General features: G+C 33.3%; 5 protein-coding genes and 3 non-coding genes across 12 annotated transcripts; 5 read left to right on the top strand and 3 right to left on the bottom strand.

Annotated features, from left to right (window-relative positions):
• Positions 1-6675: 6675 nt before the first annotated feature.
• On the top strand, positions 6676-7982 carry LOC115722018 (transcription factor MYB2). Its single transcript, XM_030651134.2, has 3 exons — positions 6676-6951; positions 7212-7341; positions 7433-7982. The coding sequence occupies exons 1-3, from the start codon at positions 6795-6797 to the stop codon at positions 7980-7982; spliced, it is 837 nt and encodes a 278-aa protein (XP_030506994.2). The 5' UTR covers positions 6676-6794.
• Positions 7983-11467: 3485 nt separating this feature from the next.
• LOC115724131 (haloacid dehalogenase-like hydrolase domain-containing protein At2g33255) lies at positions 11468-13955 on the top strand. The gene is made up of 5 exons (XM_030653599.2): positions 11468-12077; positions 12175-12217; positions 12428-12488; positions 12605-12739; positions 13518-13955. The coding sequence occupies exons 1-5, from the start codon at positions 11708-11710 to the stop codon at positions 13680-13682; spliced, it is 774 nt and encodes a 257-aa protein (XP_030509459.2). The 5' UTR covers positions 11468-11707; the 3' UTR covers positions 13683-13955.
• TRNAK-CUU (transfer RNA lysine (anticodon CUU)) lies at positions 13124-13196 on the bottom strand. Its single transcript has one exon. It is a non-coding gene; the product is annotated as a tRNA-Lys (tRNA).
• TRNAK-CUU (transfer RNA lysine (anticodon CUU)) lies at positions 13359-13431 on the bottom strand. The gene has a single exon. It is a non-coding gene; the product is annotated as a tRNA-Lys (tRNA).
• A 40-nt stretch (positions 13956-13995) lies between the features above and the next one.
• Positions 13996-14068, bottom strand: TRNAK-CUU (transfer RNA lysine (anticodon CUU)). Its single transcript has one exon. It is a non-coding gene; the product is annotated as a tRNA-Lys (tRNA).
• Positions 14069-14079: 11 nt separating this feature from the next.
• Positions 14080-14930, top strand: LOC133030970 (NADH-ubiquinone oxidoreductase chain 1-like). Its single transcript, XM_061104111.1, has one exon. The coding sequence runs from the start codon at positions 14472-14474 to the stop codon at positions 14820-14822; it is 351 nt and encodes a 116-aa protein (XP_060960094.1). The 5' UTR covers positions 14080-14471; the 3' UTR covers positions 14823-14930.
• A 799-nt stretch (positions 14931-15729) lies between these two features.
• Positions 15730-17047, top strand: LOC115721975 (transcription factor MYB120). Its single transcript, XM_030651095.2, has 2 exons — positions 15730-16503; positions 16595-17047. The coding sequence occupies exons 1-2, from the start codon at positions 15841-15843 to the stop codon at positions 16898-16900; spliced, it is 969 nt and encodes a 322-aa protein (XP_030506955.2). The 5' UTR covers positions 15730-15840; the 3' UTR covers positions 16901-17047.
• A 1122-nt stretch (positions 17048-18169) lies between these two features.
• Positions 18170-20806, top strand: LOC115721861 (probable folate-biopterin transporter 9, chloroplastic). 5 transcript variants are annotated; one of them, XM_061104110.1, is made up of 3 exons: positions 18171-18486; positions 19052-19163; positions 19397-20806. In XM_061104110.1, exons 2-3 carry the CDS (start codon positions 19098-19100, stop codon positions 20537-20539), a joined length of 1209 nt encoding a protein of 402 aa, XP_060960093.1. In that variant the 5' UTR covers positions 18171-18486; positions 19052-19097; the 3' UTR covers positions 20540-20806. The 5 variants fall into 5 exon arrangements, with proteins under 5 accessions (XP_030506809.2, XP_060960093.1, XP_060960092.1 ...); XM_061104109.1 differs by having other exon boundaries at positions 18172-18486; positions 19386-20806; XM_030650949.2 differs by having other exon boundaries at positions 18170-19163; positions 19386-20806.
• The last annotated feature ends 2218 nt before the right edge of the window (positions 20807-23024 follow it).

Genomic DNA, 23024 nt, shown 5'->3' with positions numbered 1-23024 from the left:
AACTGAGTTTGAATTCAATTCCTCCTCAAAAACAATGTCTCTAACCTTATTTCTCCCCCCAAATTCAACATCCTCAAAAAAAGTTGCAGTTCCCATCTCAAATATATTTCTGACAGTGGGATCATAAAACTTATAGCCCCTAGATCGCTCAGAATAACCAATAAAGTAGCTGCTAACTGTTTTGGAGTCCAATTTATTTTCATGTGGCCTATAAGGCCTTGCCTCAGCTGGACATCCCCAAATGTGGAAATGCTTTAGACTAGGCTTTCGACCTGTCCAAAGCTCATAAGGTGTTTTTGCAACTGCTTTACTTGGTACTCTATTCAGAATGTAAGCTGCTGTCTTTAATGCTTCTCCCCAAAGGGACTCAGGTAAGGTAGAATGAGCGATCATGCTCCTTACCATATCCTTAAGAGTCCTATTTCGTCTCTCAGCAACACCATTCATGCTAGGTGATCCTGGCATGGTGTACTGTGGGACAATACCACATTCCTCTAGGAATTTAGCAAATGGTCCTGGACGTTGTTCACCTGAGCCATCATATCTACCGTAGTACTCACCACCACGATCAGATTTGACGTTCTTAATCCTTTTGTTGAGTTGATTCTCAACTTCAGCTTTGTAAGCTTTGAACACGTCCACGGGCGAGATTTTTCATGAATGAGATATAGGTACCCATAACGTGAGTAATCGTCTATGAATGATATAAAATATTGTTGACCATTCCAAGATGCCGTAGGGAATGGCCCACAAATATCTGTGTGAATCAATTCTAAGACTTCTGAAGCTCTATTGGCACCTAATCTCTTAGTTTTGGTCTGTTTTCCCTTGATACAATCTACACAGACATTGAAATCTGTGAAGTCAAGAGACTCTAAAATGTCATCAGACACAAGACGCTCAATTCTACCTCTTGAGATATGACCTAAGCGTTTATGCCATAATGACGCTGAATTTTCTTTATTTAATTTGCGTTTAGTACCTCGTGATTCCACATGCAAGGTTTCATTATAGGATGCAATTGTTTCTAACAAATAAAGATTGTCATAAGTATTCAAATAACCAGTTCCAATAATATTTGAATTTAAAGACAAAGTAAACTGATTGTTTCCAAATGAACAACAATATCCAAATTTGTCCAACAAAGAAACAGAAACTAAATTCCGCCTAAAAGACGGCACAACAAAAGTGTCTTTCAAATCCAAATAAGAACCAGTTCCTAATAACAATCTGAAATGCCCAATTGCTTCCACTTCCACCGATTGACCATCGCCCACAAAGATGTATCTTTCACCATCACTTGGCTTTCGGTAGCTCAGGCAACCCTGCATAGAAACACTTATGTGAGTAGTAGCACCAGAATCTATCCACCAAGTGTTTCTAGGTACTGAAACTAAATTAACCTCGGAAACGGACCAAAGCAAGATTAATACCTTTCTTTACACGCCATGCGTGATATTTGGCACAATCTTTCTTCACATGTCCAGGTTGGTCACAAAAGAAACAACCCTTAGAATCCTGTTGTTGTTTCTTTTGAACTGGACCCTTAGCAGCTTCATTCTCAAATTTCCTTTTCTTGCCCTTATCCTTAGGGGTAGTGGCCAAATGAGCACTTTGAGTTTTGTCCTTTTTTAACCTTTCTTCCTCTTGCACACAATGAGAAATAAGCTCGTTGAGAGTCCATTTCTCCTTTTGACAGTTGTAACTAATTTTAAATTGGTTAAACTGTGGAGGAAGTGTTAACAAAACCATGAGTACAAGTACATCATCTGAAAGCTCAATCTTAAGTGTCCTTAATCTTGAGACAATATGATGCATTTCCATAATGTACTCCCTTACATTTCCTTGACCCTTATACTTCATGTTCATTAAAGAACCAAGAAGTGTTGTCATTTCAACCTTATCGTTTTTAGCAAAACGTTCCTCAATTTGTTCAAGGAAATTCTTAGCCATAGTAACCCCTTCGGATTCTGTGCCCCAAAAGGCTTCTGGAATGCTGTGTTTCATAATCATTAGACTCATGCGATTTGAACGATCCCACCTCTCAAATTCCCTTTTATCATCATGGGAACTTTCCTTACTGAGAGGTGCAGGTTGTTCATTCCTTAGTGCATGGTCCAAATCCATACATCCCAGAACTATAAGTAGGTTCCTTTTCCAATCCTTGAAATTGTTCCCATTAAGCATAGGAATAGAATTAATGTTAGCAGATATTGAAGCAGCAGAAGATGAACTAGCTGAATATAGAACAAATAAAACAAGCTCACATTAATATGCATTTTAAACAATAAATTCAAAATTTGGTTAATCCCATCTCAAGATACCAAACACACATTAATATCAAGTCTTTGGACAGTAATATTAACTGTAAGCGGTACTCTTGGTGTAGCAATCAAATATTGACAATAAAACTGTGCCAAACAATAGGTCAATCTTTGGACTAACGTATTGCTCACACAAAATACCTTATAATTGTCACACATTTATCGCCACAGGTATGTTTGAAATCTAGCAAAATATTTACTTACCTTTGGGCTAGTCAATATAAGCATCAATTACAAACACACAACCATCCTAATATTTAAATAAATTAATCTACACAAAAGAGGTCACTTTGGCGACGTATTGTTTCAATTAATTTACTCAAAATATTAGTCCTAAACCAACACCAAAATTTGAATTAAATTGTTTGCACAAAAAAAAAAAATATATATATTTACCAAACTATACGGTAACATATATATTACATAAATCAATCCGTAACCATTAATCAATAAAAAAGAAACATTCAATATATAATCGTACAATATAATATATCAATCTCAAAACAATATCTATACCTATAAGCCATAATCGGATTCCCATTCAATTAATATATAATATGTATCCAAAACAAGAATCAAATTAACTGCTGGTATAAATAACTGCTCATAAGTATCCTTTAAAACAACAAATGAAAGGATATATATGCACAATATGAAATAGAAACATAAGATTGGCAGTGACGCCAATATTATTTGGTAGCAAGAAAAAATATATATATATATATATACTTTACTGAATCATGTACAATAGCCGAACCACTAATATAATGCACATAAAATTATATAATCTGAAGCTTTGGCTGGACTTTAATTCAGTTATGGTAATTAGAGGCATATATATACTGAAGTCAAAAAAAAAAAAAATATGGGAGGCGTGTACGATCATCACAATTCAATAAATTCAATATTGTCTGAAGCCATATCAAATATATATATAACAGTAATAATATTATATACCCAATACTAATCACCAATCTTGAATTAACAAAGAAATAAACATATTACATATATATGTACACACCGAAATTAAGAAAATATCATACCGACAAGAATAGTATTCAATCATGAGATCAAAATATACCATATAGATCAAAATCTAATTGCAAAATTCCCAAATTTCATAATTAATAAAATCATCGGTTCTTCAATCAATTTAGCAAAACCTGGCTCTGGTACCACTTGATAGGGTTATAAAACACTTAAAGAAATATATAAATCACAGATCTAAACATATTCATAAAGTGCTTTAATATAGAAAACCCTAAATCATAAATCTATAAAGCCTTTGCTAAATTAAAGAAGAAGAAGATGATAAAATATTAGCGGAAGCACTAACCTGAAGCCATTGTTAGAGATTGCAGAGAAGGTTTTGATCTTCCAAGAATACACTATTTTCTTAAATATTTTCTCTGATGGGGAAGGAGAGAATACAGAAACCCTAGTGTTTCTTGGGGACCACTACCTATTTATAGACTCATCTTAGAATGAGTTTTGGGTATTTATAATTTGGCCCCTCAACAAATTATAAATTAACTTATGGTATCTACACATTAATTCCATGACACTTTAATACCCTTTTGATACCCATAACATAATTGGTCACTTAATTTTGTATCACACTTTATAATAGCATATACATTATACATATGTGCCCACAAAAGATTTTTAATCCAACAAATATCGCTAAGCAATCGTAGAAAATTACTTATAGAAAGTACTGGACACCACTAATAATCAATCACTATGCACATAAAAACAAAAAATAAATAAATAACAGAAAGTAATAGAACAAGAAACCCTCCACAAAGAAATCTTCTTTTCTAGCTTTAATTATATATATAAATATATTAAGAAGGCACATACATATGCTTAGCTGTTTAACAAAATATCAATAATTAATTAATTATAGGGTTTCACTTTTCTTGATTATATCCGTACTAAACACGGATTAGCATCCGGTTCAAAATAATTAATTAATTAATTATAAGAAAATCTGATGAAATGATACTGTGACTAATATTAATACAAATGATTTTGGCTCTTCATGGCAACTAAGGTTGGTGGTTTGGTTGTAGTCCCCCAAATCACAATTCAGATTGTATTTGGTGACACTTGTGCAAAAAGACACTAATATTGGTAAACCAAGACTTAAAGTGGTCTATTTTTCTTGTTGTTAATACATATGCAAAACATCATAGTAAGCTATTGATTGTATTGGGAGGGTACAATTTTCATTATTAAATTCACTATTAAGTACTTGGGTTATTCTTTACTTTGTAACAAAGGATGGTAGGTTAGAGTTGGACTAAGGTCAAAATTTGTATATTCGTGTATAGTATAGGTATATATCCCCTATAGAGTTAGTGATAGTCTCTCAAAATAGTAGTAATGTTGTTCCTGTCCCCCTTAGTCATCGAGGTTCTACATCCGATCAGATCAGATGTATTAAGTTAAAATTTGTATATATTATTAGTACCTATTTCAATTGTAATTAGGGTTGTTTTTAGGTATTTTACATTACTAAATGAGCCCCCAATGCCTAACCCAACGATAATAGAATTGTTTTTTTTTTCCTAATAAATGGAAAAAAAAAAAAAATTTGCTTCACTTAGTTCTATCCCTAGGTTTTTTTGGAATTAGATGATCGACAAACTCTTATGTTCATTTCATTACAAAATAATACAGCTATAATAGAAATTAGACCTAAGATAATTCTAAATAAAAAAAGCTTGAATCATTTCAATTTCTTTTGAAAGAAAAAAAGGAGAAGTAATATATATTCTTAAATTTTAGGGGCTTTTTCATTTTTACACTTTAAAACAGTTTTATTTTTTTTTTTGTATTTTTACGGAATTCTACATAAAAATTCCAATTGCAACTAGCTGCAACCTAAATTGCAACAAAAAATCGTATAGAAATCCCTATTGCAACTCCACTTTAGAAACTCAAATCGTAAATTTGAAAAAAAAAAAAAAAAGTTAAAAAAATAGTATATGGGGTAATTCCTCAAAATTTTAATCGGTATTACTCGTGAATTTTAATGACCAAAAATTAAAAACTGATATGTTAAGTAACTATAAAATAAATGACAACCACATAAAATTTTTATGAATTGCTATACAAGTTCTATAGACTAGTTAGAGAAGAGTGAAAATAAAAAGAGAACATGAATTTGAATCCAAAATTCTTAAGTTATTAATAAATAACTATTACCATTACCCCAACAAAAAAGAAAAAACTTAAGAAAGGATTATAGGTTAGTAACTTCAATCCTCCTCATCACCAAATATTATATAGCTTTGATGAGTTGAAGGATTAACTATGATGAAAGGAAAAGAAGAAGAAAGAAAGTTTACTATCACAGCTCATCACAGTCCACTCAAGTAACTAAATTAATAAACAAATAAAGAAAGATTTGAAGCACCATAGCATAGCATAGCATAACATGCATCTACAAAAACATTATTAGTGTTGTCATTAAGCATTAACCATTATTTTCAAAAATATTAGGAAAACTAAACACGTGTCCCTAATGACGTTTCAAAAACATGAATATTTATCTATATTTTAATTCCCCCAATGCCAAAAATGGCATCCAACAAATCATATTTTACTAAGATTTTAACAGGACTATATCTACATGTGTCAAATTCAACACCTGTTGAGAAATTATTGGTACTCTTGTAATTTTCACCACCCACTAATTATATTATTTTATGCTTATTTTCTTAGGTTATGCTATAGAGGCTAATTAATTAACAAAAACCCAAAAAATAAAATTAAAAATTAATTAAAAAAAACACTCTTTATTGTGTCTAAATGCATTAGCCCCAAGTGAATACGTGGCCTCAAAACATATCATTTTTATTTTCTCTTTTGTCTCACTTTGGCATCATACAAATGCAAAAGTAATAGATTTATATACTTTGTTTAAACCATGTCACCCAATGTCTTAACAAATCATTTTTATTTAATTATTTGGATTCCCAAAATGACCTCATTAATATGGTCTTGTACAACACAATCATATATATCATCCTATTTTATAAGCCATTTGATTCAAGAATATAAAGAAAGAAAAGATCATCATCATCATCATGATCATTAGTTCAATGGTCAAGATTTAACAAAACATGTTATATATTAACAAAAAGAGAGAATGTGCAGAGTATATTTTGGTCATTTCATCAAGTTGTGATATGAGAATTTTTATAGATCATCACACATATATAAATATATATATATATACCTTAAACAGTAGAAAGGATAGGGATGATTTGAAAATGACTGATGGGAAAAAAGTAATGCCTTTGCTGCCAATATAAATATGTAGCAAACACTTACTCATATTGCCATAGAATTTGGAACACAACAAAACCTTTTACTAAACCAAACACAACAATACTACCATAATTCAAAAAACCAAGAAGCTTTGTGTTTTAGTTTTTTCTTCTCTAATTATCTCTATACATGTATTGGGGTGCCATGGCTGGTCATATGGGTTGGGGTATAATAGAAGAAGAAGGTTGGAGGAAAGGTCCTTGGACTTCTGAGGAAGATAGATTGCTTATTGAGTATGTTAGACTCCATGGTGAGGGTAGGTGGAACTCTGTTGCTAGGCTTGCAGGTAATATAATCAATCATCTATCTATATCTATATCTATGTATATATACTATAAGTACTATAAGTTTTGTTGTATGTGTAATGTACTCTGGGCTCGGTTTGATGTACTTAACTGTTAGATCAATTTAATCTTGATTCAATGCTTATAGAACTACAGAATAGAATGCATATGCTTATAATTTGATTATTGATATACTAACAAAAGATGAGAAGACCAATCAATATTGGTTCTGATTTCATTATTGGTTTTGATATATATGCAGGGCTGAAAAGGAATGGAAAGAGTTGTAGATTGAGGTGGGTGAATTATTTAAGGCCAGACCTTAAAAGGGGTCAAATAACTCCACATGAAGAGAGCATAATTCTTGAGCTTCATGCTAGATGGGGAAACAGGTAATTAAACAAGAGAGTTATAATCAATAAGTTACAAAAAAGTAGACTTTTATTCACTGTGTGTTATTAACTAAAAATTATTGGTTTTCAGATGGTCAACAATAGCAAGAAGCTTACCTGGAAGAACTGACAATGAGATCAAGAACTATTGGAGAACCCATTTCAAGAAAAAGCAAGCCAAAGTTACTTCTGATGCTTCCGAAAAGGCGAAAGCTCGCCTCTTAAAGAGGCAACAATTTCATCAGCAACAGCTTCATCAACAGCAACAGCAACAGCAACAACAGCAGCAACAACAACAACAACAGCAACTTAATCAAATGGAGTTGAAAAGAATCATGGGTTTACTCGAAGAAAACGAACATAACAAGTCTCAACAAGGGTTACCTCAAAATAGGCAAGAAATGAGCAGTGTTGCATTTCCTCAAACAGTTGATGAGCAAAACTTCCTTTACACTATGCTGAATGTTAACAACAATGTCTCAGCTGTTCCTGAAGCACAAGCCATTAATGAGGACATTCTGTGGGATGGGTTATGGAACTTAGATGATTTCCATGGCAATGGTAATGGTATGAACTTTAATGCAAATTGTTCTAATGGCAAAGCTAATACTCTTCACAACTTGGTGGTACCCTTTTGTTGACTAAACTAAGCTCTTTGAGTTAATTTAGTCAAACTCTTAGCCTTAATTATAACTATGAGAAAGGCTCTAATAAGTGAGGAGCTTTCAATTATTATTTTGCAATATTAATTTTGGTGTGAAACTTTTTGGGTTGTGATAAAACTCAACAATCCAGGCAAAGCTAGCTGCCTTATTATGTCCTATCTCAATAAACAAAAATTTCCAATTTTGCATTAATGAAAGTGAAAAAAAAAATGTACTTATTTAGGCTTTTAACAAATGATTATTCTATGTTTAGTTATTAATCTTAAGTCTTGTTTTTCTTTTCTGTTTTTTCAACAACAAAGACTTGTATTTATGTATCAATTATTATATAGAATTACACCGTGATGAGTTAATTTGGGCCCTTAAAAAAATAATTTTTTTAGGCTCTTGTCATAATAATAAATAATTATATTTTTAAAAATTATTAAAATATATATTTATTAAAAGATTTTTTTTATTTGGACCCTTAATAAGATTAAGTTCTAAGCGCAAGTCTAACCTACCTTAATCTAAGGCCAACTAAATTTTTTTTTATTAAGTACTTAGTCATTTGCAAATAGTTAATAAATTTTATAGTAGTTATGAAATTAAAATATATGGTACTTTTTGTTAAAAAATATATAGTATTAATTAATATTCAATTGTAATAATATAATTATGAGAAAGGTTAAAAAGTATTATTGGTGTTTAATATTTTTCTTAATATTAGTATAATTAAGTATTGAGTTTTCTATAATTTAAGAAAATAATTTTTAAAAAATATCACTAACAACACAATACAAGTGTCTCTTTAGTATTTATAAGGCAAGTAACCTAAATAAATTATGATCAATCATTTGAAATTTCAAATAACTTATTAAGACAGTATTATTTCGAGAACTTTCGAAATACAATATTATAAATAATTCAATTAATCGAAAATAAAATATAAATCCCTTATAATTTGTACATGGCCTTAAAATTGTCTAAAAAAATGAAGAGAAAATTAACACCACCTAATCTCCTTTTCTCCATAAAAATATATAAAATAACTGGCACGTAGCCAAGAAATTACATGTATATTTTCTTTTCTTGGTACTTTTTCTCGAGAACCAAACATCGGGGACAAATTTTTATACGTTGAAGAGAAAATAAGCTAAGCCTAAGAAGAAAAAACGAAAGAGGACGAAAACGACATCGTATATAAGAATATAAGTGTTACGAACAAAGTACATCGTTCATTACGGAATGACTTTTTTTTTTTTAATTATTTTATAATGAAACAATATTTTGTCCAATAATAATAATAATTTTTTTAATGATATCTTTGTTCCCCATTATTCTTTATGCTACTCTTAAAATAACAAAAAAAAATACTATATAGTCTTATTTTTTATAATTATATTAACATCAATAATAATTAATTTATACCGTATCTATTAGATAAGAACTAGATTTGGATTCCTTTCATTTTTATTTTTTTTATTGTGTTCTATCTTTTGTGACCTTTTTTTTTAATTATTATTATATGTAATCTTGTCCAGAATTTCTCTTGTTCAGAATCATTAGCTGATCTTTCTCACTACATATAAAATAAAAGAAGAAAAAAAAAATTCATGTACGTGTGATATATATATACAAAAGAATTTTAATATAATAATATGCAAAAAAGTGTTAAATTAGGAAGATATATTTGTAATTTGTAAATGATACATGAAAGTCTATAAATATCTAATTGTACGAGAAAAATTTGTTAAAACATACCTAAAAATTTAGACTATTCTTTTAATATATCACCTTTAAATAAATACTCTATATTCTCCAAACACCTAAAACCCAAAATTACTCTTACAATTCAAAAATTCTCTTCTCCCACTCTCTCTGTCTAACTTCCCCCTTCTCTCTGTTATTCCCAACCCCAAACATTTCAAGCCCCAATTGTTCACGAGCTCCGACTGACCAAGACTACCCACAACCAAGACGACCCATGACTGAGAAGACCCATGACGACCCACGACAACCCACGACGACCCACGAGAAGCACCCAAGACAACCCACGACCACCGCTTTTTTTTTTTTCTGGTTTTTGACCCATCTAACGCTTGTTTTCTGTATTTTTTTTTTCTGATTTTTGACGATGTCGCGAAATATCGCTAGATGTCACAAAACATCACGAAATCATGAAACATCTCTAAATGTCTCCAATTCACAACAACGCTTGTTTTCTGCATTTTTTTTTTTATTTTTGACGATGCTGCGAAACAACTCTGAAACTCTTAATTAGCAGAGAATTCTAAAGCTACAAATTAGAGAGAGAAACTCAGAGAGGGCAAGAAAGAGACAGAGATCGGCTTCAAAGTGTTCTTCATTCTAGTTCTTTTCTTCTCCTTCTACTTTTACTAAATATTATGATTTTGGTTATAATGTCTAGTTCTGAGTAGTTTCCTTTTAGTTAAGGGTTATTTCAAAACCAGAAACATGAATTCTTAGTTTCATTATTGAATGTTAATTTTTAGTTTTCATTATATCAAATTACCTCTATTCTTCTATGTTCAATGTTATGATTATTGTTTTAATCTTATTAAGACGGCCGCTAAATTAGGTTTTACTTTAATCGACCGTCATCTTAGGATTACTATTCATCTAATAGTCTAGGATTCTAAGTGTTTGTGATAAATTATAATTTTAATTGTGATGAAAAATATAACCTAGGTTAAATAAATTATATGCTCCATTAATTTGTTTCCTAGATTAGTCTATCTCCATAGTTTTGTCTTAATTAAATAAATTGCATGCTTTGTGGATTTACTGCTTAGATAAAAGAGCTAATTATTGAGCGCTTCACCTTGATTACATATAATAGAGAGATTGGGATAATTGACTGCTTCAGTGTTATCTGCGAGATTAATAATTTGATTAAAAACTGAAAATAACATTCTTTAATATGAATTAGGAATGATTGTTGAAGGTGACGAATAATCTTTAACTTTTTTCTCATATCATAATCTCAATTTGAATTTGTTTGTATTATTTTTATTTCTGCTATTTTAATCTCAATCTCAAAACCCATTTTTTTCTAACTGTCATTAATTGTTGAATAATTAAATAAACATAGTCCTCGTGGGTTTGACCCGTACTTACTTTTATACTGAAATAATTGAAAGTATTAGAAAAAAAATAGTAAATTTAATACGGCATACGACACGTATCAATTGGACAAAAATTCTTAAATCGAACAACCTAGCTTAAAAGTTCAAAGACATAATATGTTACATGTCAAAGTTTATTAAACAAAAATCCTAATTAACCAAATAGCTATAAACTATTTTAGGAATTAAGAAAATTTATTAAAAACAATTTGAAGAAATCTCTACATTAAACTAGTGTATTTATTAGAGTTAAAATATATAACTAAATAGAGATATAAATTAAAGAGAAGTAATAACTTTAAAATACTTTTGCTCCTTTACTTAGATCAAAATATTAAATTAATAAAATGGTCAACAACACTACAAACTCAACCTTGATTATGGAAGAAAACCAATTCACAAATTTTCCTTCTCAATTTTCCAAGTCTTTCCCACCAACCAAACAGTTTTGGAATTGGAACAGAGAGTATATCAAATCACACTTAGCTTCAACAAACAAACAATCCAACAAAAATGTCGTAACCAACAACTGTCCAAATCCAATTACCCTTTAAATTCTCTCCACTCCAAACCATGCCACTCCTCCACTTATCCAAATCCATTTCCTTCCTATTCTCAACCCCCAAATTATTCAAATCCCCAATTCCAATTCCAATGGCCACTCTCTCATCATCCATGGCTTCCACTCCCAATCCCAAACCTCGTCTCAGGGGAGTCGTTTTCGACATGGATGGCACCCTTACCGTCCCCGTCATCGATTTTCCGGCAATGTACCAGGCAGTTCTTGGTCAGGAAGAGTATCTCAGAATTAGGGCTCAGAGTCCTTCTGGGATCGATATTTTGCATCAAATCGAGAATTGGAGCCCTGAGAAGCAGCAGAAGGCGTATCAAACTATCGCCGATTTCGAACGTCAGGGACTCGATCGCCTTCAGATCATGCCGGGTATGAATTTCTTTCTTGATTATTGTTTCGAGAGAAAATTTTGGATGGATTATAAATTTATAATTGAGCTTTGTTTGTGTATTGAACAATGGTGCAGGTGCAGCTGAGCTTTGTGGGTATCTTGATTCTAAAAGAATAAGGTCTGTTGTGTTAATATGATAATTATTCTCTTTCCTTGAGTCAAAACCTTTTTTTGATAATTTGGTAAGTGTGAATCTGAATGGATCTTGTTTCCATGCTTTGATCTTTACTCATTAAAGTAAATATTAACTTTTGAATTCAAGTTCTTATCATTTGTGTTTGTAATGAGATTGAATGTGTAGCTTTGGTGATTCTTATATGTATATCAGGAGAGGTTTAATCACTCGTAATGTTATGACAGCAGTGGATTTGTTTCATCAACTTTTTGGGGTAACATTTTTCTTGTTGTGAGTTTTATCATTATATGATATGATTGATTCAATTGTGATTTTTTTCTTTTGTTACTTACATTTATCTTCACACACACTCTCTCTCTGTTGCTGCAGATAACATTTTCTCCTGCGTTGAGCAGAGAATTTCGTCCTTACAAACCAGACCCAGCTCCATTACTTCACATATGCTCAGTTTGGGATGTTCAACCTGATGAAGTGATAATGGTTGGTGATAGTCTTAAAGATGATGTATGTAATCTAATCTTATCTGGTCTCAACAAATTATTCCTTTCTTAGCATTATCATTCTTGATATGTTGTTTTGTTTGTTTATCATTATATTTGACTATGCAACATGATGGTAAAGAAGTTAACTGTTACTTTAACTGTGAAATGTGAAAGAATGAATAAATAGATTAACACAACAAACCACTAAAAGGGACATGTTTCTTACAGTTCTGGGAATAAAAACCATCACATAATATAGTGGGAATGAGTAGGATATGGAATTTGGGGAGAAGAAAGCCTTTTACCTGCTATATTTATAAAGAAATCACTGACTGAGTTGAGTGAATAGTTAAACCAAGGTAAGAAAAAGATTCTCAGTTTAGAAAAAGAAGAAAAAAGAAAATTGCGCCCACCGTGGGGCTCGAACCCACGACCACAAGGTTAAGAGCCTTGCGCTCTACCAACTGAGCTAGACGGGCTAGTTGTTCTCTTATGGCAGAGTTCCTTTTGTCAATGCAATAAGATTTTTAATCCTTTAATTACATATAAAGAAATCACTGACTGAATTGAGTGAATATTTAGACCAAGGTATGAAAGAGATTCCCACTTTCCCAGTTGAGAAAGAATAAAAAAGAAAATTGCGCCCACCGTGGGGCTCGAACCCACGACCACAAGGTTAAGAGCCTTGCGCTCTACCAACTGAGCTAGACGGGCTTGGTGTTCTCTTATGGCAGTTCCTCTTATCAATGCAATAAGATTTTCATTTCTTTAAGCTAAATGATCCTATAACATTTTCGCAGGTAAGGTGTGGCAAAGAAGCTGGAGCTTTTACATGCTTGCTCGATGAAACCGGAAGGTACGATTCTCCAGAATATGCAAATGTGGATCACAAACCAGATTTCAAAGTGTCTTCCCTTGTTGAAATCCACACACTATTGGAATCAAAGTTTCATCTTGAACCTTGATCATCCTCAAAAGCTTGATAGTTGATATTAGGAAAGCAAGCTTTAATATTGGAGGTAGGTAGGTTAGTTCTTAGATAGACAATTGATATTTTTGATTCTGAAGACAATATGAGTGAGTTAAGTAAACTCCAAGGAACTCATTGGACTTCATTTAGGGACTTTTTTCTGTAGCCAATGCCATTATGCAAAAACTATTTGTAAGGAAGGCTGTTTGTGAAGTGTAGTTGTATATGTCTTATATATAAATAATTAAGTCATGTTTTGTTATGTGTATATTAGGTGAATATTAAAAGGTTAAGAAAAAACTGAAATGCGCCCACCGTGGGGCTCGAACCCACGACCACAAGGTTAAGAGCCTTGCGCTCTACCAACTGAGCTAGACGGGCTTGTGATTTTTACTGGTCTTCAATTTTATTACAATTAAAATGTTATGTTTCAAAAATTATGCCATAATTTACATCAGATTTTTTAAAAGTGCTACATTAAAGATATCACAGGACAAGTTACCATTTTTTTAAAGTAAAATCCATCTTAAATTAAAAAAAAAAAATGCTAAAAGGCACAATTATTCAATTAATGCTTAACGCCACGTTACTCACCACGTTACTCAATGTTATATAACTGTTAGTGTACCTAAGTATCGAGTCTCATATAAGTAGAGCTATTTTCATACCATATAAGTTTCTTTTTAAGAACAGCCTCTTCAAGAAAGCTTTGCTTGGTAGGCGCTGCCTATTCACTCGGACAATGCTCTGAACACGAAAGTGTGCAGTTCCGCCCCCTTCTCCCATGCTGAGTCACAGGCAGCGCCTCGGAAAGCACGGACGAGCTACATGCAGGGAAACTTGCACGTGTGGTTCTGGCCGGGGACCCCGGTATACTGTACTAATATGTGTAGGTCCCCGTAATTCGAGTGAGATTGTCATGGCGCAAAAGGAGATATGGTCTGGTATTCCTTTGTTCCCTGTATTGGTTATGTTCTTCATTTCTCGTCTAGCAGAAACTAATCGAGCTCCGTTTGATCTCCCAGAAGCGGAAGCTGAATCAGTAGCAGGCTATAATGTAGAATATGCGCGGGATGCGATCCTTAATAGTCCACTGTTGGCGGAAGCCAATGTCCCGGGGACTCATTCTGACTGAAAGAAGGGGTGGGTCTTTACCAACTTTAAAATATTCAATTTTAGGGAAGCCAAAAAACGTGAGCGCCCCTACGCGAGCCTTATTGAAAAGGCCCCTTACTATAGAACAAAGCAAGGGATTGAGCTGCGTGTTAGCGCAACCGCTCGTTACTATACAATAATTTATTATTTTTTATTTCTCATTTTCTTCTTTCCATTTTCCTTACTGTTTTCTTTTATCACGAAAATCCAACTTCTTTTTTTTTGAATGGAAAATGTAAAGCTTCATTAACCAACAAACTCCGTCACCAAACAAGGTAACAAATCAGTAGGAACAGACTCCATACTGAAGGTACGATCAGGATACAACTTAGAGACTCTAGCAAAGCTATGAGCCACTGAATTAGCAGATCGTTTAACAAAAATAACCTCAACGGTACTCAAATCCGCAAGCAAATTTTTACAACTTTGAATGACTTGACCAAACAAAGAAATCATACAAATAGAACTCCGTATTGCTTGCACAACCCCAAGACAATCACTCTCCACAGTCACATGATGCCATTGCTTCAATTTGATCCAAGTGAGAGCTTCCTTGACAGAGATAGCTTCTGCAAGGATTGGTTCCACCATGTTCATAGCCAATATGGTTCGGCCCTCAATTAACCAACCTCGGTCATCACGCGCTACCATACCCGACCCAAAAGACCGCCCATCATCAAATAAAGCTGCGTCTACATTAACCTTAATACTATTAGCAAAAGGAGGGGACCAATGCTCTGCACCATACCTTCATATAATTTTTTTTTCATAAAATTATTATTTAAATTTTTTATTTTCTAACGTTTCCCATCTATAACCCAATGCTGCATTAGTCACATTAATAATAAAATTTATTTATTATTATTATTTAAAAAAAATTGCCGCATTTTCTTTTGAGATGACGTGGCATCTTAGCTCCGACCAGTGTGTATATAAAGGCCCCTAAACCCATTCTGAAATCTCAACATTTAACAGTTATCACCAAATCAAAGAGAAAAATGGGAGACCATCATCATCATCATCACCACCACCTAACTCAAGAATCATCCCAATCCATGGAAGATCAACCTCTCAATTTCTCAGCTCTCCGCCTCGAGAGTTCACCCACCATCACTACAACACCCCACCACCACCACCACCCCTGTTCCAACTGCGGCTTCTTCGGCTCCGGCTCCGGCTCCGGCTGTATTACAGACCACTCCAATTCCGCCTCCCACAAACGACCATTGCCACCTCCTTCAACACCCACCTCTCTTCTTTGCCCTACCGATCTTAACGATCCCCAACCCAAACCCAAGAAACTGTTTCTTGAACAGAACGACGTCGCTTCACCATCTCCGCCACCGTCTGCGGCGGCGGATGACTCTACTCCGACTAACCCTTTTCTCCTTCGCCGATGCGTTTCGGATCCCTACCACGCTCCTCCGTCGACCGATTCTTTTAGGGGTTCTGGTTCTGGCATTTTCTCGAACACTTACAGTTCTCCTCAGAATAATGTAATCAAGACCAACACTAACTCCGTCACTCCTTGCTCGGCCCCGCTTCCTCCTCGGCCGCCACCACTTCTCCGCCGCTGCGTCTCAGATCCAACTTCTTCTCCGTTCAAGAACTATTCACGTAATTCGAGCTCTAACGATTTGGATAAAACCCCAAAACCAAAGGTATTATTTATTTTTATTCATTTAATTGATTAATTAAAAAATAAATTAATACAATTCTTGAATTTATTTATTTTTTTAATTAATTTGACAGAAGTTGGGAAAAATGTGGGATTGTTGGAAAGAGATGAATTCGAAGATGGAAGAGTTAATGAGTGAAGAATTATTAGAGGAAGAAAACGACAATAATAATAATAATGCTGTTGTTGCTGGTTATGAGAAAAACGACAACGTATTGATGAAAAACGACGTCGTTTCGAATGAGGATGATGTTGTAGTTGAAGAATCTTTGAGTGTGGAGAGAAAAGGAGAAAGCTTAACTGTTCGATTCAACTGTCAATGTGGAAGAGCTTATGAGTTTCTTCTTCCTGGTGGTAACTGTTACTACAAGCTCTTGTAATAATAATCTCACCCATTTTTCTACTCATTTTTTTTTTTTCTAAAAAAATTTAAATAAAGACAAGACATGTTCTGGTTTTGTTGCAATTCTTATTCTTTGTAAAGAAATTAATAACAATAATAATAAAAACAAAATTTAGCACTGTAATTTGCCTTATATTTAATTGTTTTAGTCGTTTTGTTGTAACTATTTTTTCATGTATGAGAATACCTATATCATTTTTTTGACTTTGTTTTTACTAAAAAATGAAAAATTGGAAAACGTGAATATATGCCTAAATTTGTTTTGATCGTGGTGAAGGCACCTAATTGTTTGTTTGTACGAAATATTGTCGTTCTAAAACTGAATTCATGTTATTCTTTGTCGTTTAAGCATGACATTGTCATTTATAAGAATAAACTACTGTCGTTTTGCCCCAACAACATGCTACTTATTCAATTACAGTTTAAACACAACATTTAAGGTGGCGTTTGGTTAGAAGTAATAAAATAAAATAGAATGAAAATAAATTAGAATGATGTTTCTACTATTTTGGTGAAATATTTTATTTTTTTTATGACTATTATATTTTGAAAGGGAAATATGATTAATTATGCATTAATTGTGCCAAAATTATTCTCCTAAACATAAGTTATTTAATATTGGTAGAATAAGTTATTTTTTCCTAAAATTTCATTCTACCCCTCCTATTTGAACATACATCTCTTTGTAAATACACACACGGAGAAGAATACAATCGACCACCCACACGATCCACGACTCAAGAACCAGCTCGATCTCGCGACCACACCACCTACACGACTCACAGACCATTACGACTACACCACCCAACGTCGACAATGTCTTTGTTAAAAATAATCCCTAATTTTTTCATGAATTTTTAATTGTACTCATTTTATTTTTTCATGATCTAAGGTTAAAAGCAATTAAATTTAGAGTTAGCTCTGTATTTTTAGTGGAGAATATGTAATTTTTGAAATTTTTAGGCTTGTATTTGTGTTTTGGAGAGACAATTGTGATTTTTGCTTTGCCCGATATAGGTTTGATATAAGTCCGATATAAGGCCTAATGGTAGTTTAATATTAAAGGAGTTGAAAGTTGAAGAAAATAGATCGATAAGTCTGATATATGAGCCGATAGTGGCTCGATGGTTCTCGTAATTTTAAATTTTGTAACATTGAAAGTTGAGATGAAAGTCCACGCGCTCATACTTGCGTCCACAACAATCGCTAGACTTTGGGCTTAATGCCGAATCGTCCAAATGTTCTTTCATTCTTTTGGAGGAGAGAGAACAAGCGTGTGTAGCCGTCACCGTACAAAGTCAAGAACTTTCACGAGAGTCAGTCACCATCAAATGAATGCTCAACTCACTAAAAATGGACGTTCGGAAATTGCCCATGCCGGATCCCACCCCTTTCTCTCTATCTCTGTCCCAATACTTTACGACAAACACTGGAGCGCGTGCGGCGCGTGAGGTTTATTACTGTTGTGTTGGAGGGACCCAACAAGATCTCGTCAATGGAGTGTGTCTAGGCAAGGCAAACTTTTAACTTCATTTGCTCGACTAGTCCAGCTTCGGGAACTAGGTATCTATCTTTCATCAGCTGGAATCCTCTTCATTATAGACTCTTCTAGATTTCTCTCTTATCACTCTTCTTCTTATTAAAGATTCCTTTTTTATTTGAGTAATAATCATACCAACCTTGTTGTTGTTGTACTAGTTTTTGTTTTCTTTCTTTAAAAAGGGAAGAAAAAAAACTCATTTTCAACCAAAATCCTTGAACCCCATTACACAATATTATGATTTGTCAATTGGGTTCGTGTGAAAATCCATGGAGGATAATGAATATTACTCCTCCCCAGATCTTGATGAAGAGACCTACTTCATTGAAAAAATCTCTCCTTTACTCAAAACCAGTTCATTGTTATCATCACCATCATCCTCAGAACCCAAAAATCACTACTTTCTCTTCTTCAACCAAATTTTTTCATAGGAGAAATGAACAGAGAAGTGGGGCTTTGGTGGGTGGCCCTGAGATGTTGGATTTGTGTGGACTTGGGTATTGGGTTCAGGGGTTTAGGTGTTTTCCATGGTTGGCTTTGAATTTTCATTTGACTCATAATCTCAACTTGCATCCCTCTACTCTACAGCTTGTTCAAAACTCTGGTAATCTTCCTATGGTGGCCAAACCTCTTTATGGGATCTTATCTGATGCTTTTTACATCAATGGTGCTCGTAGAATACCTTATATATCTATTGGAGGTTGGTTAACCTTAACTCTCTTCCCATTAAGATTTTAGCTCACTTTGTAATCATAATGATTGCTTAATGTTCTAATTTGGAAAACTCTAAATAGGTTACATTTGCTGAAAATAAAGTTCAAACAATCATGTACATATGAAAAAAGTTATATCTATTTAGGAGATGTGCTGTAGACTTTCCCTATACTTTTTGAACAATCTAATAGAATATAAAACTTATCAGTTGTTTTGCAGATTTTGTCATGGGGTTCACTTGCATTGATACCTGTTGCTGGTCAATCACTTCTTACAGTTATGACAGTTGTTCTTCTCAGTAATTTTGGAGCATCAATTACAGAAGTTGCAAAGGATGCTCTTGTTGCTGAATATGGTCAAAAACACAATTTGAATGGTCTTCAATCTTATGCTTTAATGGCTTCAGCTGCTGGTGGAATACTTGGTAACTTACTAGGTGGATATTTCTTAATGAAAGTGCCACCTAGATCCATGTTTCTTCTATTCACAGTTTTGCTTTCCATTCAATTCGGGTTTTCGTTAAGAACAAGTGAGGAATCTCTAGGCTTAGGAAAATTGCCAGATACCAAACTTGTGGAAAAATCAATTCTTGATAGCATTAGAACACAGTTTTCTGAGTTAAGAATCGCGATTAGCAATGAGAGTGTTTACCGCCCTCTCGTTTGGATAATAGCTTCTATTGTTTCGGTTCCAAGTCTGTCAGGATCAATCTTTTGCTACCAAACACAATGTTTAAATCTTGACCCTTCAATCATTGGCTTGTCAAGAGTAGTTGGTCAGTTATTGCTTCTCTCAATGACTGTTCTTTATAACCGATATTGGAGAGAAATTCCCATGAGGAATTTGGTTAGTGCAGTTCAAATTCTTTATGCTGGTTCTGTTCTTCTTGATCTTATTTTGATGAAACAGATTAATCTCAACATGGGAATTCCAAATGACATCTTTGCTCTTATTTTCTCTGGACTAACCGAAACCATTGCACAATTCAAGCTGTTACCTTTCTTAGTACTATTTGCTAGTTCATGTCCACCAGGTTGTGAAGGGTCACTTACTTCATTCTTAGCATCAGCTCTTTGCTTATCATCAATAATAAGTGGTTGTTTGGGCATTGGATTAGCTCTCATGCTTGGAATAACATCAAGTGATTATTCAAGGCTGCCTTTGGGGATATCAGTACAGTTCATTGCAGCTATGGCTCCTTTGTTGTGGACTCATTATTTGCCTATCTCACAAGGAAGTGTTGAGAAGGAGAAGAAGAAGGGTATGAGTAAAAGAACTCGGCGAATCAGAAGAATTGGAAGAGTTGTTCTTGGTTCAATCTATGTTTACCGACGCGGAAGAGAATCCGAGATGCAGAGTTGAAAGAGAAGAAGAGTTCTAATGGGAAGAGTATTTGAGATGAGGCTTGGGAAATTTTCCTTCATTATCTTGAGCTGATGAGTCACACAAGGCCTTCCCTACTATTTCTCCCTTGAGTGAATTTAAGATGAAGTATTTGTTTTGTGTGAGGTGAGGTGAGGTCATTTGATTCATCCTTGTAAAAATGATTTTGAGATTGCCTTTGATCTTGTAAATAGTATATTGTATATCATGAAATTTGAACATTGAATTTGGATTCAAATTTGCATCTAATCAGTTTAAGATATCTTGAATTCAAAATTTATATTTAACATTGAAAACAAAGTTTAAATTGTTGCACACATGTTATTTTTATTTTATTAGTATGTAAAATAAATTGTTTTATCTTACTTTTCTGTATTATAAATTATTTTGAAATTTTCAAAAAAATTCAATATGTATAAAAAATTAAAATTATAATACCAAAAAAGTATCTGTTAAAATATATGGGAAATTTGATTTTTTATACTTAGAAAATCAAAAAATTTGATTTCTAAACCAATAATTTAAACCCTAAAAAAACTATACCTTTTTTTTCAAAATCCCAAAAATACCCCCAAACTAAAACTATCTCTCTTTCTCTCTCTATCTAGCCGGTCCCAAGAATCCCACACCCCAGGTCCGATGGTCGGACCATGGGGTCCGATGGGGTCCGACCAATCGGACCCATCGGACCCCAAGGTCCGACCATCGGACCTTTCTCTTCCTCTCTCAAATCGCAGAAAAAAAAAATAATAATAAAAAAATAAATAAATAAAAGCGGTCGGACCCGAAGGTCCGACCATCGGACCTCTTTCTTCCTCTCTCTCCAAAATCGAAGAAAAAAAAAATAAATAAATAAAAAGACGGTCGGACCTTGGGGTCCGATGGGTCCGATGGGACCTCTGTCTTCTTCCCTCTCTCAAACCGCAGGAAAAAAAAAAAAGTTTCAGAGACTGGGGTTGCTCTTTCGGGTTGGGGTTGGGGTCGGAGGGGTTGGGGTCGTGGTCGACGGGGGTGAGGGTGGTGATCGGCGTTGGGGTTGACGTGGGTGGGTGAGGGTGGTTCGGGTGAGGGTGGGCGGTTGGGGTGAGATAGAGGGAGAGAGAGATGATGCAGAGAGAGAGAATATTGTGAGGGGGGTATTTTTGGGGTTTTGAAAAAAAAGGAATAGTTTTTTTAGGTTTTAAATTTTTGGTTTAGGGAAATTTTTTTTTGATTTTCTAAGTATAGAAAATCAAATTTCCCAAATATATTACTAAAGCTTTATTTTTTAAAAAAATTTTATTATATACATCACCAAAACTTTTCTATTCTATCCTTTAAAATATATTACTAAAATTTTATTTTCTCTATTTAAAATCACATTTTTACGTTACATTATACATCAACTTCTTTAAAATACATTATCAAAATCACATTTTTTTTAAAAAATATATTATATTTTATTCATTTCAAATATATAATATTAATATATACACATATTCTCATACAAAAATAATTATTAAAACCAAAAATAATTAATAAAATATATTTAGAGCAATGAATAATATTCTATAACTGTAGAGCATTTTAATTTTTTTAAAGCTTCTCTATTTTAGAGAAGCTGTTGTGAGTGTTCTTTTGCTCAATGGTGTTGAATTTTCCTATAACCTATGAAACTTGAGATTTAAGTTTTTTGTTTTTTGTTTTTTTTTTTTTGTAAAATAAAAAAGTCATGAGTATGAACTCTAAATAACCTAAAATTATATTTTTATGAGGGTTTTCATCCTAAATTTATAGCTACATGAGGTTTTTTTTTGGCCAGCCAGCCAGGTTACCTTGGGCATACGTGCGACTTGGTCGGGGTTGTGTTCTGCTATTCTGATTTAATTTTTACTACTGTGATTAGTCTTATCTCTGTGATATTGTTTTGAAGTGTTTTAGTCTTGTCTGTATGAAATAGTTTTGTTCTGTTTCGTTGTTGGTTTTTCTTTATTCTTCTTCGATGGCTCGCCACCAAATCACTGTTAGTGATTGGGAATAACAAGTTCTATGCGACTGAAGGGGTTGTTAGTAGTGTAGATACACACCTTGCACAATAGTTGAGTGCTCAAGCTACGAGTTTTGCTGCAACAATTTCGACTATTGTGTCTTCTGAGCGGTAGATGAAGCTGAATATACGTGTTCTTAAGGTCAACTATGATGCTGCAATCTTTTTCATTTGATTTTATTTTAGTTTTTTGTAAAACGATCTGAGAGTCATATCTCAACAGGAGAAATGTCCCGATTAAAATGTAGACTATTTTTTTTTAATTAATTGCTATTAATAAAATTGCATGATTTATTAAAAAAAAAATCACGAGTATCAGTTACTCAAATTTCCCAAATAAATAAAATCATACAACATTTTTAGAAAAGTAATTAAATAAAAGTCTAATTTAGATTTTTGCCCCCTGAATTTTGACATGTATTAAATCATGCCTCTTTA

The sequence above is a fragment of the Cannabis sativa genome, chromosome 9 (assembly GCF_029168945.1).
Source record: "Cannabis sativa cultivar Pink pepper isolate KNU-18-1 chromosome 9, ASM2916894v1, whole genome shotgun sequence".
Taxonomy (NCBI): domain Eukaryota; kingdom Viridiplantae; phylum Streptophyta; class Magnoliopsida; order Rosales; family Cannabaceae; genus Cannabis; species Cannabis sativa.
This window is presented reverse-complemented; position numbering and strand designations above follow the sequence as displayed.

Coding starts and splice junctions, on each gene's coding strand:
- LOC115722018 (XM_030651134.2), top strand. CDS start 6,795: ATGTATTGGGGTGCCATGGCTGGTCATATGGGTTGGGGTATAATAGAA. Junction 6,952..7,211: donor CTCTGTTGCTAGGCTTGCAG/GTAATATAATCA, acceptor ATATATATGCAG/GGCTGAAAAGGAATGGAAAG. Junction 7,342..7,432: donor CATGCTAGATGGGGAAACAG/GTAATTAAACAA, acceptor ATTGGTTTTCAG/ATGGTCAACAATAGCAAGAA.
- LOC133030970 (XM_061104111.1), top strand. CDS start 14,472: ATGCTGAGTCACAGGCAGCGCCTCGGAAAGCACGGACGAGCTACATGC.
- LOC115724131 (XM_030653599.2), top strand. CDS start 11,708: ATGCCACTCCTCCACTTATCCAAATCCATTTCCTTCCTATTCTCAACC. Junction 12,078..12,174: donor TCGCCTTCAGATCATGCCGG/GTATGAATTTCT, acceptor ACAATGGTGCAG/GTGCAGCTGAGCTTTGTGGG. Junction 12,489..12,604: donor TGTTTCATCAACTTTTTGGG/GTAACATTTTTC, acceptor CTGTTGCTGCAG/ATAACATTTTCTCCTGCGTT.
- LOC115721861 (XM_030650949.2), top strand. CDS start 18,701: ATGATTTGTCAATTGGGTTCGTGTGAAAATCCATGGAGGATAATGAAT. Junction 19,164..19,385: donor ACCTTATATATCTATTGGAG/GTTGGTTAACCT, acceptor AAAACTTATCAG/TTGTTTTGCAGATTTTGTCA.
- LOC115721975 (XM_030651095.2), top strand. CDS start 15,841: ATGGGAGACCATCATCATCATCATCACCACCACCTAACTCAAGAATCA. Junction 16,504..16,594: donor ATAAAACCCCAAAACCAAAG/GTATTATTTATT, acceptor TTAATTTGACAG/AAGTTGGGAAAAATGTGGGA.